This window comes from Cupressus sempervirens, chromosome 10 (genome assembly GCF_028749045.1).
Source record: "Cupressus sempervirens isolate cs-2001-9-10 chromosome 10, ASM2874904v1, whole genome shotgun sequence".
NCBI classification, from domain to species: Eukaryota; Viridiplantae; Streptophyta; class Pinopsida; order Cupressales; family Cupressaceae; genus Cupressus; species Cupressus sempervirens.
This window is the reverse complement of record NC_143127.1, coordinates 909,732,813-909,747,724: the sequence shown is the minus strand read 5'-3', so window position 1 is coordinate 909,747,724 and position 14,912 is coordinate 909,732,813. Positions and strand designations below refer to the sequence as shown.

Sequence of the window (14,912 nt, the reverse complement as noted above, 5' to 3'; positions counted from 1 at the left end):
GTCCCATCCAAATATGGCTTTGACAATCTATTTAGTTGGATTGAATGATTTGGTTTTGCATTGGAATGCTTTGTGACCATGCTTTTTGCATTTGTGATAGTTGCCCTCAAATTTTGGTTTTTCTTTCCACTCATTTGCCTTATGACCATGTTGATTGCAATTGAAGAATTTGCCACTTAATTTTGCTTTCCCATTGCTCCAACATTTGTTTGATGTATGTCCTAACCTGCCATAGTGATTACAAGTGGGTCTTTTATTCCTTTTTTCACCTTGTTTGGAGGATTCACCTTCTTCCTTGTATCCAAGACCAGCTTTACCCTTTTGTCTATGAAGGTTTTCCTCATTTTGTTGATTTAATTGATTTATATCTATTTGGGATTTCATCATTCTTTCATTGACTTGCCTTTTAGAGATTAGGTCATTTTCCAAGCTTTCATTGATTTGCCTCCCAGTTCTTAAGTCACTCTATAGACATTCATTGATTTGCTTTTCAGTGTTTAAATCATTCCTTATTCTTTCATTTTGTGCTCTAAGAATCTTGATTTCTTTATTTGCATTAGAGAGTTGGTCTATAAGATCTTCATGCTGATGGGATTGATTATGAATTTTATGACTTCTATCTTCCAATTCTTCTTGTGCTTTGTTTCTTTGTTCCAAAACTTCACATAGCTTGATTGACTATATTTCTTGCTCTCTTTTAAGCTTTCTTACCTCTTCTTGCAGAGATCCATTATTTTCTAGAAGTTCTTTGATTGCTTTGTTAGCTTCTTTTTGAATTACTTGATGCTAACAAATCTTCAATCCTTTCTTCAACATAAAGATGGTCATTCATTTGTCTTGCAAGTTCCTTTCTTCTTTTGAGGGATTGAGAAAGATGTTCCTTTGCTTCTTTGACTTGAACCATGGCCGTTTCTAGATCTAACTTTTCATTTTCTATAACTTTCTCCAATCTGAATATCTCCATTGACTTTGATCTTTGCTCAAGTTGTCAAGCTTTTTCTTGAGAACCAAATAGCTCTGATACCAATTGTTGAAAATATTCAAGATATAACAAGTTACTGAGAGGGGAGGGGTGAATTAGTAACAATACAACTTTTAAGTTAATTCAGCATAAACTGGAAAATCATTCATTCACCTAATTTGATGCATGCAAGAGATAAATAAATATTCATAACATATATGCACAGAGATTTTGGTGACCCAGAAACCTTCCAAAATAGAAAGTAAAACTGGGGTGGGGATGAAACCCACAAAGCTTCTTTTCTGTAGTAGGAAGTTAGTCGGTTAAGGCATACAATGATTACTTCTGGTGATCTACCCTATTAGGAGCAAAGAGGATTTCTAGATCCACCTTGTTAAAGGATTTAAAACATACTTTACAAGTATGCACTCTATTAGGAGATTTATACAAAGACTGTTAAGTCTACCTTGTTAGAGGATTTTTAGATGATTCACCTGTTAGGATGAACCAATTAGATCTACATATACCTTGATTAGATCCTTTGCAATAATCACCTCTTGTGATTGATGAAATCTTTACTGCACCTTGTGAACCTTGCTAATATACTACTCTGCTACTGAATTTGCATCTATCTCTTGTATCACAATATGTACATATTCATACATGTCTCTTATCCATTACAACAATTACAACTCTATATTATACACATATATATACCATTTCAGTAATTATAGATGCAAGGTCGGTTGAACACAAGTAAACAAAATATAATTGAGTCGGCCAAATAGTAAAATAAACTCAAGTTCTTCAGACAGACTTGATGACCTTCTGATACATGGCATCCACTACGTTACACAGCATCATCATGCACTTGGTAGAGGTAGGGGCTCGGTTCATCCTAGTCATACAATGTTGCTTGGAACTCGGTAACCATTGGTGACTTGGTAGATATAGTGTCACTCGGTAAAAACTAATTTCTTTGTTAATCAACTGAGCTTAGTTAACACTGAGTCCTTCTTCACTCAGTCGATACTGAGTCCATCTTTACTCGGTTAACACTAAGTACATCTTCACTCAGTTAACACTGCATCCATCTTTACTCGGTTAACACTGCTTCTATCTTTACTTGGTTAATACTCCACTCGGTTAACACTAAGTGCAACTTTATTTAGTTTGAATTGTTTCTTTGACGCTCGGTTTGAACTGTGTCTTCAACGCTCAGTTTGAACTATGTCTTCGACGCTCGGTTTGAACTGTGTCTTCGACACTCAGTTTGAACTGTATAATGAGTGTTGTCACTAATGGAAAATACCTTTATTCCAACAATTAGTACCATGTCACTGGCTCTTTTGTCATATAAATGCTTCATTTGTGATTTCAACTTGGCATTTGGAACAACAAATTCTCTCCTTGTTTCTTCTAGTTTCAATATATCATCCATTCTAAGTTGCATCTCATCAATGATATGATCTTCATACAATTTGAAAAATCTATACATCTCTTTAAGGTTATTTTGTGGAAGTCTATCCTATATACCATAGACAAAATCAAATGGGGCACATCCAATAGCCTTTTTCATAGTAACCATGTCAGCCCACAGGGCTAATGGCAACTTTGAATCCTAGGCCTTCTTGTTTTCTCCTAAGATCCTCTTGATAATTTTTAATATACTCTTATTACTTGATTCTACTTGGCCATTCAATTGAGGATGATAAGGTAAGGATGTATCTTTTGTAATGCCATATTTCTTGCATAATTCTTTATACTCATCAAATCTAAAAAAAATAGCATTATTAGTTATGATCTTCTATGGACAACCAAATCTGGTTATAATATTATTTAAAATGAATTTTATCACCACTTTCATTGTTTCATTCTTTGTAAGGACTGCCTCAACCCACTTGGTGAAATAATCAGTGACTACCAAGATCCACAAATGACCACCACTAGATTTATTTGTGATCAAAACTAGAAAATCAATTCCCCATTATTGAAATGGTGCCTGTACTTGAACTGTTCTTAATGGAGAAATTTTGGAGAATTTTAACTTTTGACTAAACCTTTCACAAGCATCACAAACTTTTACAAACTCACGAGTATCTTTGAAAAGTGTAGGCCACCAAAAACCAGCCCTAAGAATTTTATAACTAGTGGTGTTAGCCATATAGTGACCTCCACACACACCTTCATGCATATCTTTCAAAATTCTTTTAGATTCATTTTCATCTACACACTTCAAAAGTACCCCTTCCATATTTCTCCACCATAATTGACCCTGCACTATAACATACCTTATAGCATTTAACTTGAGGGCTCTTTTTTGGTTATCTATTAGCCCTAGTGGAGATTCATATTTTGTAGATAATAAATTATGTCTCTATACCAATCATAAGTATCCATATCACAAATATTATCCCTACAACTACCATCAAATTTATTGATTTGGTTTGCCTCTAGGTTAGCTTCTACCATCAATTTAGCCAAACCTTGGCCCTTGACCAGTTTCGTAATCTAAATATCAATATTAAATTCTTTTATCCTATTAATACACCTACATCTCCTACTACATTCCTCTTGTTGTGAAAATGTGTCCTTCATAGCAGCAATAGGAATAAAAGCAATGATAGTAGCTCCCGTTAAATAACATCTAAAAACCTTAACTCCTTTCACTAGTGCATATGCCTATTTTTCATTGATATCATACTTGAGTTCTATTGCTTGCAAAGACTTGCTGAAGAATGCAATAGGTTTCTCATAACCTTCTTCATTTTTCTATAATAGTATTGTAGAAATAGTGTGAAATGAGGCAAAAGAAAATATATGCATTGGTTTGTCATAATCAGGAGCTCTGAGAATAGGTGCATATTTAATAGCTTACTTAAGTTTTTGAAATGCAATACTAGGTTCACCATAACATTTTATGTTAGATTCCTTCTTTAGCATTCTTGATATAGGCCTACTAATCTTTGCAAAATTTGTCACAAATCTCATAAGAAAGTTGATTTATCCAAAAAATGACTGGATGCCTTTAACACTCTTGGGTTTCTGAATCTTATCTATTGCTTCTACCATTTCAAGGTCAATCCTTACTCCATGCTTTCCAACTAGATGTCCTAACAATTTTCCTTTAGTGACACCAAAGTTACATTTCCTTGAATTTAAAGATATTCCAAATTTAATGGCTCTAATAAATAACTTTTCTAAGTGCATACAATGATCATTTTAATCCTTGGAATAAGTAGTAAGGTCATCCTAATACAAAACTAGAAACTTGTCACTAATAATAGCAAAAGCTACATCCATGGCCCTTTGAAAAGTAACCCCAACATTGGTAAGCCCAAAAGGAATCTTGACATAAACATAAGTACCCCATGGAGTAGTGAAAGCAGTTTTAAACTATTTTTATTCTTTAACAACCACTTGATTGTAACTTGAAAACCCATCCATCATTGACATAAGCTCTAAGCCAGTGACCCTTTGCAACATGGCTTCCATATTTGGCAATCCATAATTATCTTTTAATGAAGATATGTTGAGATTCCTGAAATCAACACATAACCTTATATCTCCATTTTTCTTTCTTATTGGTACTAGATTGGATACCAAAGAAGAATGTCTAATAGGATTTGTAATCCCAACATCTTTTAGGTTGATCAATTCTTCTTGAATTTTGGGAGCCAAGGTCAGATTTATTGGCCTTTTTTAGTTTGAAAGGTTTAGCATCTGGTCTCAAAGGGACTTCATGTTGAAAGAGATCTTCCCTATAGGCCTTAAAATCATCATATGACCATGAAAATACATGACTATACTTCCTTAGTAGGTTTATTAGATCTTTCCTAATTTTAGGAGGCAATTTCTTACCAATATATACCTTTTTAGGTTTTTCCTGAGTTCCCAAGTTAACATTATATTCATTTGTGTCCATTTGTGACCTATCTTGGTTGTCAAAAATAGTTTCTAAAACAACGAGACCCTTTGGAATTTTATTTCTTTTCAATTGCACAACTTTCTACCCAAAAATAGTATCTTTTCTGTATATATTTTCTACATAAGCTAGATAATCAATTTCTTGTCTTGACAACATATGCTCACAATTCAAAAATCTAAGGATATCCTTATCATCTTCAAACACTTGCCAATTTTGAACATTATTAGGGATAGAGGGTCTAGTTTGAATCTTAATTTTGGGCACACCAATAAATGTAATATCATTAGGCTTTATTGCTATATTTTCTAAAAAATCTACCATTTTATTATTTGGCCTATCTTTCCAAATTATCCCAAATGCATTAAAACATTCAATCATGTCCAACACTGCATTTCTATATTGTTTCAATCTTTTATTCTTTGACACATACGCATTTCTTACTTGGAATACCACCAATTTAGAATCTCCTACAACATGTAAACAATTTATCCCATGCTTGTGAGCTAATCTAAGACCTAATAATAAAGCCTCATATTCTACTATATTGTTAGTACAAGGGAAACTCAAAGTAAAGGAAAATTTATATGTTACCCTTGCTAGAGATATCAACAAAATACCTACACCAGATCCATCTTTGTAGCATGCACCATCAAAGAACATAGTCCATAAATCACCCTTATCTATTTTTTCATTTGCTTTTACTTCGATCTGTGATTTATGTTTATCTTTCCTCATGGTTAGGATCTCAACTCGGAATGCATTTGATCTATGTCCACAAAATTTTAAATATTGTCTTCTACATCTTCCTCTATCATGTATATACATTTAGGCTCCCTATTGACTTTTATCAAATTCCCCTCAATATTAAAAGTAGCAAATGACAAGTCACACTATAGACTCCCTCCCATAGTAGCACTCCACTTCCTCGATAAAAACATGCCATACTGGGGTGGAATGTCAACAAACAATACACAAATAGTAAGTTCTTTGTCATGCCAGGCTATTAATCTATATGGCAAAGAGTTTATAGTGAGTATGATTGCCACTTCCCTTTTGTCCATCGCAGAACATCTTCCTTGAGTTGTATCCACTTTTAAGCCTAATTACTTCATTATTTCAAAAGTCATTACAATGTTTGAGGCACTAGAATGAATCATGCAATTTTTTAATGTTTTACAATTTAATAAAATGCTCAAGAAAAATGGTTCAACATTTTCCAAACACTAATTTATAGAATTATCTAAAAATATTTGAGGAATTTGAGAGACAACTCCTTCAGCTTCATTTTCCTTTACTTCTTCTTTAGTTCTTTCTTTGGGACTATGATTTTCATTACAATCTTGACTTACCTTTACATCAATACTTCCCAACCATACTATAGCTTTATTTCGGTGCTTAGGGATTCTTAGCAATTCAAACAATGGAACCTTAATAGTAATATGAGATAAAACAACAAGCATATGTATAAAAGAATTAGAAGGATTATCATTAGTCAAATTCCTTTTCTCCTCTAGTTTATCCACAATGTTCAGAGCATTTTGATGAATCTTATCTTGTTTTATGATGATCTTTGATACCTTTTTATCTACTTTTCTAGGTACATTATTTGAAAACTCCATATCTTTAAGATTTCCTCCTTTCTTTTGTTCCCACTTTCTATTAGTAATTTTAACCTTCACAATAGGAACTTCTTTAGGTTTCTCAATTTCCCCCTTCTTAGGATCAACCCCTTTTATGAAAAAACCAGCTACCTTATCATTTTCACCTCTCTGAGCCATGTTTCTAGTCTGAACCTAAGCTATCATATTGGTAGTAATTTGTTCAATTTCTTCCCTAGAAGGTTTTCTTAGTGTTACTTCTTCCTTTGCATTTACCATGTTACACACATTGTCCTCCAGATCACTTTCATCAAAGAATACTTGCTATTGTATGACATTCTAAGATTGTCTTTGGTCATACACATCTCTGTCATAATCTTCATAGTCATAATAATGTGATTCAAACATATTGCATCCTACATCATCATTATTTTCTTCCTACTCATGACACTTTTCTACTATAGTTTGATTTCCTAGGAATGAAAAAGCTACTACAAAAGATCTAGGGGAGTAGGGTAATTGACATGCAAAGCACCATGTAGGTTTAGCAAAAAACTTAGGATCATCTACCAAATTTATAAAATTTTTGGACAAAGGATCAGAGGTCACCTTGTTGTTGTTGTTCTTGGGAGGAGGGATACTAGGCTAACCATCCTTCCAAGAAGTGTTATAAGGGAAATTTTGTAGCCTATTTTGTCTATTGAAATTTGATTGATAGGGGATCCTATTATCAGTGGGATTCCTATCATTCTTCATCTAAGGAAGGTTAAGACCTTTAATAGCATTTAGAATCTAACTCATTTCACTAGTGTCATGTCCTACCCCAACCATCATAGCACTATTGACATTTTGTTTCTTTTGGACTTTGATAGTTAGACTCTAGATGACACATTATTACCCACTATGGGCATTGATATTTTGATCCTTAGACTATTTGATTTCATGTTATGTTATTGGGACATTGATACCTATATCATTAGGCTATATGATGATTCCTTATGATGTTACTAGGACACTAATATTCTAAGTAGTTTTTATGATGATATTCAGATATGCTTACTTACCTTCTTGATGATCCATATGTCATGATTAATGCTTATGTTATAGTCAAGTGAATGTTTGATTTTTGAATTGTGGTCTCCATATGGTGCTAGATTATCATGTCTTAGCATATTTAGAGTAACATTAAGAATTCATGTATCATTTGAATAAACTAGAATTGTATACTTATATTATATTTGATGCTTTGCTTAAGGTAGATTAATTCCATAATTTTTTGTAAGAATAAATGATCATAATGTTTTACTATCTAGATTAGAGAATTTCTACAAATGTGAAGTGTGTAATGTGATATGAATGGAAATACATATTTCATATTAGTTATGTTATTCATTGATGATAGAATCTATGTGATTTATATTTACATTATCATTTATCACCTTATTCTTGGACTACTGATATTTGCAATAAGTGTGCAGGAAAGAAGCCCATGGATTTATGGAGAACCTTGCTAGGTGTTTTGAAAAACCAAGGTTAACCCTACAGAGGGTATAACCTTTTTACCCTTGTATTTTATTTGTAAAACCAATTTGTGTGTATTATTGTGATTCTATAAAAGTAAATTTGTTTTTCTTGATGGTGGCTTTCCAAGTGTGTTGTGTGTATTGTGGTGTCACTTGACACATGTTCTCCTTTGTAGCATGCTTAGTGGGATGGTAGGTGGTTGAGTGAACCAAGGAGTGGTTTGGTAGGATTTCTTTTCCGTAGGTGTATTTATGGGTCCAAGAGGGATTCTTTCCATGCTAGGTCGAATGCACACCTTTTGTGAATTTCTAAGAGGTTTACACCATCCCTAGGGGTAGTTTGAGGTCTTATTTTAAAGCCCATATGATATACCTAGGGGGTAGGGGCATTTTTAAGTATTATAAGCTTCCCTAGGCATTGAAAAGAGCACCCAAAAATTGCGGTTCCCAAGTTGGCCGAATTTGGAAACTTAAGCATCAAAAGAAAACGTTCTTTAGAGAGAGTTGGTTGGAGAGTTCTTCGGGGGAGAATTATTGGATAGATCTAGAAAAAGAATCTAAGTGGGGTAAAATTTTGGAAAAGGGGAAAAAAACAAGGAGAAGAAGATAGCTTAGGAGGAGGATTGCTGGTAAAAAGAGAGGGAGCTCAAATTTTCTTAGAAACCAGGTTGCTAACCTTATGTACCCTTGCTATGAAAGTTTGTTGTTAAGTAGATTATTTTTATTGTGTTATGCAAGTGAGTTTTCTGTAATGTAGTTGTAATATGGTGTGTTGTAATATTGTTTTGTGTGAGGTTGAGGGACCATGTTTCAATTTTGGTGTATTTTTGTATTGTGATTTACTTTGTGTTGTGAATTCATATGTTCTTGTTGCAGTTTTCTGTTTTGGGTGTGACAAGGTGAGTCTCATCCCTTGGGAGGGAAAGAGAGCCTTGTGAGGGTAAGGGGTGCATAGGGAATGTGTTGGGTGAGAGTCTCTCCTAGAGTAGGAGAGGGATGCCATATGGGTGTTATGGGCCCCATATGTCACCTTGCTGGAGTTATAAGTATTGTAAAGATGTCATGTGAGGGCATGTATGTGGTGTTGGGTTGCCTTGTGAAGGCATGTGTATAAAGTGTATAGCCTAATGAAGGCATAGTTGCAGGTGGAGTCTCCTCAACATTCATTTTCCACCCTTACCCCTTGAAATGGATCTACATGTGATCCTAAGTGGTCTACCTTGGTTGGAAAATTTTGTGGTTTTATTTGTCAACTGTAAAATGTGTGAATAGTTTTGTAATGTGAGCATTGTGTTGTAAATGGTTGTCAGTAATGTATGTCCACCTAGTCAAGGTTCTCCCTGCTCGAGGGTGGCCTTTAAAAGGCCTAAGGTTGGGAGGAGAGTACCATGGGCTTGTTTGTGTGTGTTGTATTATAGGTTGTGATCTATGGATTGAAGAATTGAAGAGAAGAAGGATGTTGTCTTATTTTCATGGGCAGCAAAAACATAGTTCCAAGTGAATTCTTATTGTATTAGGGAGAGTCACCCTTGGGTAACTCCCAATCTTGTGTTTTATGACAGCTTGTAAGCTGGAAAATTGTATAAGTGGACTGTACTTGTTGATATGTTGCTACATTTAGTGATTAAAGAAATTTATATATCATGCACTATCCTATAGTATATAGAAATGAGTAAAGTTGTTATGTTTTTGTTTCTAAAATGATTCTAAGAGAAAATGTGTGTCTCCATTTGAAATTGATACATTTGGTTATAAAGACATTTTGTTAGAATTTCAAATAATGTTCTGGTTGGAAGGAACTAAAGTGGTTAGTGAAGTTAGTTAAATGTATTGTAGTAATGTACATCAATATTGTAGATCAAAGAAAAAAAATATAAAAAAATAAAATAAAATAAAAATGCTTTCATTGAAAAAGAAAAATATATTTATATTTGCTAATTCCTTTGACTATAATATTGGTGCACTACACTTGGTATCAGAGCCCAGGTTTCCAAAACTAGGACCTAGGCTCATTATGTTTCCAGTTTTAAGTATTTTGTTTGTTGAAAAAGAAAACTTGAAATGTTTTTTTTAATTTTGAGTATTTTGTTGATTTGAAAGGGAAATTTAAGTAGTAGATCTAAAACTCCTTTCAACTATATTCAAATACTAGACATTAGAAATATGAATCTGTGATAACAATAAAAAAAACAAAACAAATATACATTTATATATATATAACCATGAATCTGAAAAACTACAAGTTAAAATACAATAAGAAAGTTGTGTATATATGCATGTTGATACAGACCATGGTATCAAGGGATCAATGCATGGCTATGCATAGCCCTTGATCTTGCCTTCAAAACCCAGTTTTGAAATGAATAAAGAAAATATGCTATAAACTAGAAAAAAATAAAAAATGATGCTTTTATTAAAGACTTGTAACTATGTGTGCGTTCAACTTTTGTGAATTTTTCCCACGTGAGACCTGAATAGACCCCTTCTGGAGAAAACCCAGAAAGCATTTGGAAATATTCGATTTCATTTCTCTAAAAACGCTAATGCAATATGACTGACTCTTAAATGACAGAATTTGTTTTTCTCTTGTGTGCTCATCACTAAGTACAGGCAAGGCAAGGGAAAACCCCCTCTCACACTAGAAATTAATAATAAAATGCTCATCTTTATATCCATGAAACAAAAAAAACAAAAAAACTGCAATAAATTATGGGCATAATAATGCCATAGGATATATCAGAGAACTCATGCATGGCTGAACATGGATCCCTCTACAAATATTGAGCTCTATCCATCTCAAACATATATCCACACAAGGATATGTGTGTGTATATCAAAGATAAACATATACACATCATTTATCCTCCATGGAAGCTTGCTTCCATCTCCAATAGCATTCAAGTACCTGTACAAAACAAAAACAAAAAAAACAAAACAAAAACAGAAACATACACACAATAACAAGAGGGAAAAACAAAGAAATGCATAAGGGTTTAAAACCCTATGGAAGGAACATGAAAAATAACATAAGAAAGAGGGAAAAATAAATTTTATACTTTGTCATAGCCCTAATTTTGAATTAGGGTTAGGGTTGGAAGAGAAAGATAAAGAAATGAATTTCAAATTGATCATAAGTTGACTCTTTGACCCAAATTCAAATGGGATCCCCGTTATTAAAATGTTTTCTATTCAAAAACATGAAGTAAAAGAGGGAAAGTTGGTTAGTGGGGTGGGTGGAAAAGGTGGAATTCAAGAGGTCATGTGTTCAAATCCCACTCCCACCATGCCATCTTCCTCTTTTACACAAATTTAAAATGCACTTATTTTATTTGCCCACGTGAGTTTTATTTTTTATTGAAACTACTTAAGAGATAATTATTTAAATAAGTTTGTGATAATGAAGCAACTAAGTGGTAATGTGTTAGTAATCATGAATAAGTGCTATTATAATTTGATGTCCATGAAGTTACCTATTAATGATAATTTAATATAATAATAATAATAAATAAATTTTAAAAAAATATTAAAAAATAATAATAATAAAATATTTTAAAAAATAATAATAATAATAAAATATTTTAAAAAATAATAATAATTAAAAATAATGAATAAATAAATAAATATACATATATGCATATGCAATGGAAGATAACACTTTAATATATCTAACCAATGTGGGACGTTGGCTAAGAAACTATGGTGGCAGGACACCCACCCTAAGTTGACTTTGTCCATGATTCCTCACAAAAAAAAAAAAAAGAGGAATTACTTTATCTTAGTTGTTTGAGACTCCAATAATGAACTTTAAAGCTTTTTGACCTTGACTCTTAAACTCTTTTTTTTTGTAGGATGCCAGTGGTCACTCGTAATGCCCACAGGCATGGACGAGGTGGTAGACGTGCACGAGATTCATAGGTAGAGTAGGATGCCAGTGTAGAGCATGGTGCTAGTATGGGGCAAGAAGCTAGGGTTGGGCCAGAGATAGAGATTGGATAGGGGGAACAGCCCCAAAACCCCAACCAGGACATTCTAGATGCTATCCAAAATCTTATTGGTGTAGTACAATAGAGGTTGCCTGTAGCAGTAGCTCACCCTAGTCAGCAAATGTCAGAGGAGCATAGGACTGTTATCAGAGAGAGGACAAGGAGTCCTCCACCTAGTTGTATTGGGAGTCATGTTGAGCTCAAGGGGGAGTCTGTCCACAAACCTGAGTCTCCAGCAGGGGTAGAACTTCAACCTGTATCGAGAGCACCCCGGGATATAGGAGATGAGATTAAAGAATTGCTTCGTCTTTAGCCACTCCCTTTTCATGGGTCTACAGATGGTTCAGAGGCAGAATCCTTCTTGTTATGTTTAGAGAGATGTTATGGGTTGCATCCTTTTGGGAGTAATGTAAGGGCCTATTTTTCTATACACCTTTTGTGAGGACCAACCTCCAAATGGTGGGATGAGGAGAAGGCTATGGGGGATATTGATATGGACACTCTCACTTGGGATACCTTCCTACAAAGGTTCAGAGAGAGATATTTATCAGAGCATTACAGGCAGCGAAAGATTGATGAGTTCCATGACTTACAACACAGGGGATTGACAGTAACACAGTATGATAATAAGTTTTTAGAGCTCCTCCCTTATGTTGACTATATGAGAGACGAGAAGCTCCAGATTAACTATTTCATTAGAGGTCTTAATCCCTCGATTGCAGGACAGGTTTGCATGGCAGCACCAGTAGGCTTCAGAGCTACAGTGGAGAGGGTTCTTATTGCAGTGGATATACGCAATAAGGCTCAGGATACTCGTGATAGATCTCAACGTCGGGGTACTACCCCCTTTCCACCTAGGTCACAGTGGAAGGGAAATCAATGAAACTCTTCAAGATCTTTTAGAGGCCCCCAGTCACAGCAGGATCAGAGGTAAAAGCCTCCACAGGGATACCAGGGCACTAAGCCCAAGCAGAGGCAGGCACAGGGTTCTCGTCAGGATCATAGATCACAAGCTTCTCATACACCTCCAGTACGGACTCAGCAGCCCACTAGAGGTGGTTTTAGTGGATCTACTCAGACAGGGGGACACCAGTAGCCCCGATCTACAGGATTACAGACTCAGACCCACGGACCTTGTTATTCTTGTGGTGGCATGGGTCACATTGCTAGGGATTGTCCACATAGACAGAGGGTAGCTGCATCCGAACCAATAGTGGGTGACATGGGACATTCTCATAGGGTATTTGCAGAAATAGATGACAGACAGGCTAAGCATCAGGCTACTATGATAGAGGCTACAGGTATTATTGGTGGTAGTAGTATATCTATATTGTTTGATCCAAGAGCTACTGATTATTTTGTATCACCCTTAGTTGTGGAGCATTGTAGGCTGGTGGCAGTTAAGCAAGATGTTAGCTGCGATGTAGAGTTAGCCTTAGGTGCTAAGGTATTGGTTAGATCCATGGTCAAGAATTGTCCTATTCAAATTGGGGATATCACTACTTGTGCAGATCTACATATCACCCCCTTAGGATCATATGATGTAGTCCTTGGTATGGATTGGCTATGTGCTCACCATGCCAAGGTGGATTGTAGGAAGAAGGAGGTGGAGTGTAATGATGATCATGGTACACCTATAGTGATTTCAGGTGTTCAGAGACCTGTGTCCCTCTGCATGATTTCCGCTATGCAGCTTAAGCGATGTATGAGAAAAGGGTGTCAGTTATATGCTATTACCATTAATGATCTTGAGGGAGAGGAGAATGGGCCATGTCTTTAGGATTACCCAATGTTGCAAGAGTTTAGAGATGTATTTCCTTCTAAATTACCAGGTATGCCTCCACCCAGGATAGTGGATTTCCATATTGATTTGGTTCCATGGGCCCAACCAGTATCTAGAGCTCCATATAGGATGACTACTAATGAGCTCAATGAGCTCAAGATTTAGCTAGAAGAACTCTTGGAGAAGGGGCACATTCGTCCTAGTGTCTCACCATGGGGAGAACCAGTTGTCTTTGTCAAGAAGAAGGATGGATCCTTGAGGTTGTGCATAGACTACCGCTAGCTTAACAAGCTAACCATTAAGAACCGTTATCCACTTCCTAGAATTGATGACTTATTTGACCAGCTTCAAGGTGCTCGTGTTTTTTCAATGATTGATCTGAAGTCAAGATATCACCAGTTGAGGATTGTGGAGAGTGACATCCATAAGACTGCTTTTCGCACAAGACATGGGCATTATGAGTTTATAGTGGTTCCTTTTGGTCTCACTAATGCCCCATCTATATTCATGAGCCTTATGGATGGAGTTTTTATGTGAGTATGACTTTGATGTACACTACATCAAGGGGAAGGAGAATGTGGTTGCAGATGCCTTAAGTCAGAGATGCCATAAGTTGTCATCCATGGTCACTAGCACAAATTTGAAGGGGAGAATAATGCAACACTTACCAGAGGATGATTTTTATAGGGATGTGTGTCAGATGATTAGATCTCAGAGGTCTCTTTAGGGGAGGTTCTCCAACTATGTGTTAGAGTCTAATGGACTTCTACATCACCGAGGGTGCATTTATGTACCTTCTACTAGAGGATTGCATGATTTTATTGTTCTTGAGGCTCATAGGGCACCTTATGCAGCACATCCAAGGGTTAGGAAGTTGCATGCAGACTTGACAGGACTCTTTCATTGGCCCGGCGTGAGGATGCATATTGCAGGGATAGTTGCTAGATGCCTAGAGTGCCAGAGAGTTAAGGCAGAACATGGACATCCTGGTGGGTTACTTTATCCTCATGAGATTCCAAAGTGGAAGTGGGATGTTATTTCTATAGATTTTGTTGTGGGTCTTCCTATGTCTTCTCATCGTCACAATGCCATCATGGTGATAGTTGACACATTGACCAAGGTGGCCCACTTCTCAC

General features: G+C 35.5%; 1 protein-coding gene across 1 annotated transcript; it reads left to right on the top strand.

Annotated features, from left to right (window-relative positions):
• The first annotated feature begins 13,146 nt into the window (after positions 1-13,146).
• On the top strand, positions 13,147-13,773 carry LOC149536945 (uncharacterized). Its single transcript, XM_089806385.1, has one exon. It carries the CDS (start codon positions 13,147-13,149, stop codon positions 13,771-13,773), a length of 627 nt encoding a protein of 208 aa, XP_089662511.1.
• Positions 13,774-14,912: the final 1,139 nt, after the last annotated feature.

Bases quoted from the DNA above. Each gene is read 5' to 3' on its own strand.
- LOC149536945 (XM_089806385.1), top strand. From the start codon at position 13,147: ATGGGTCACATTGCTAGGGATTGTCCACATAGACAGAGGGTAGCTGCA.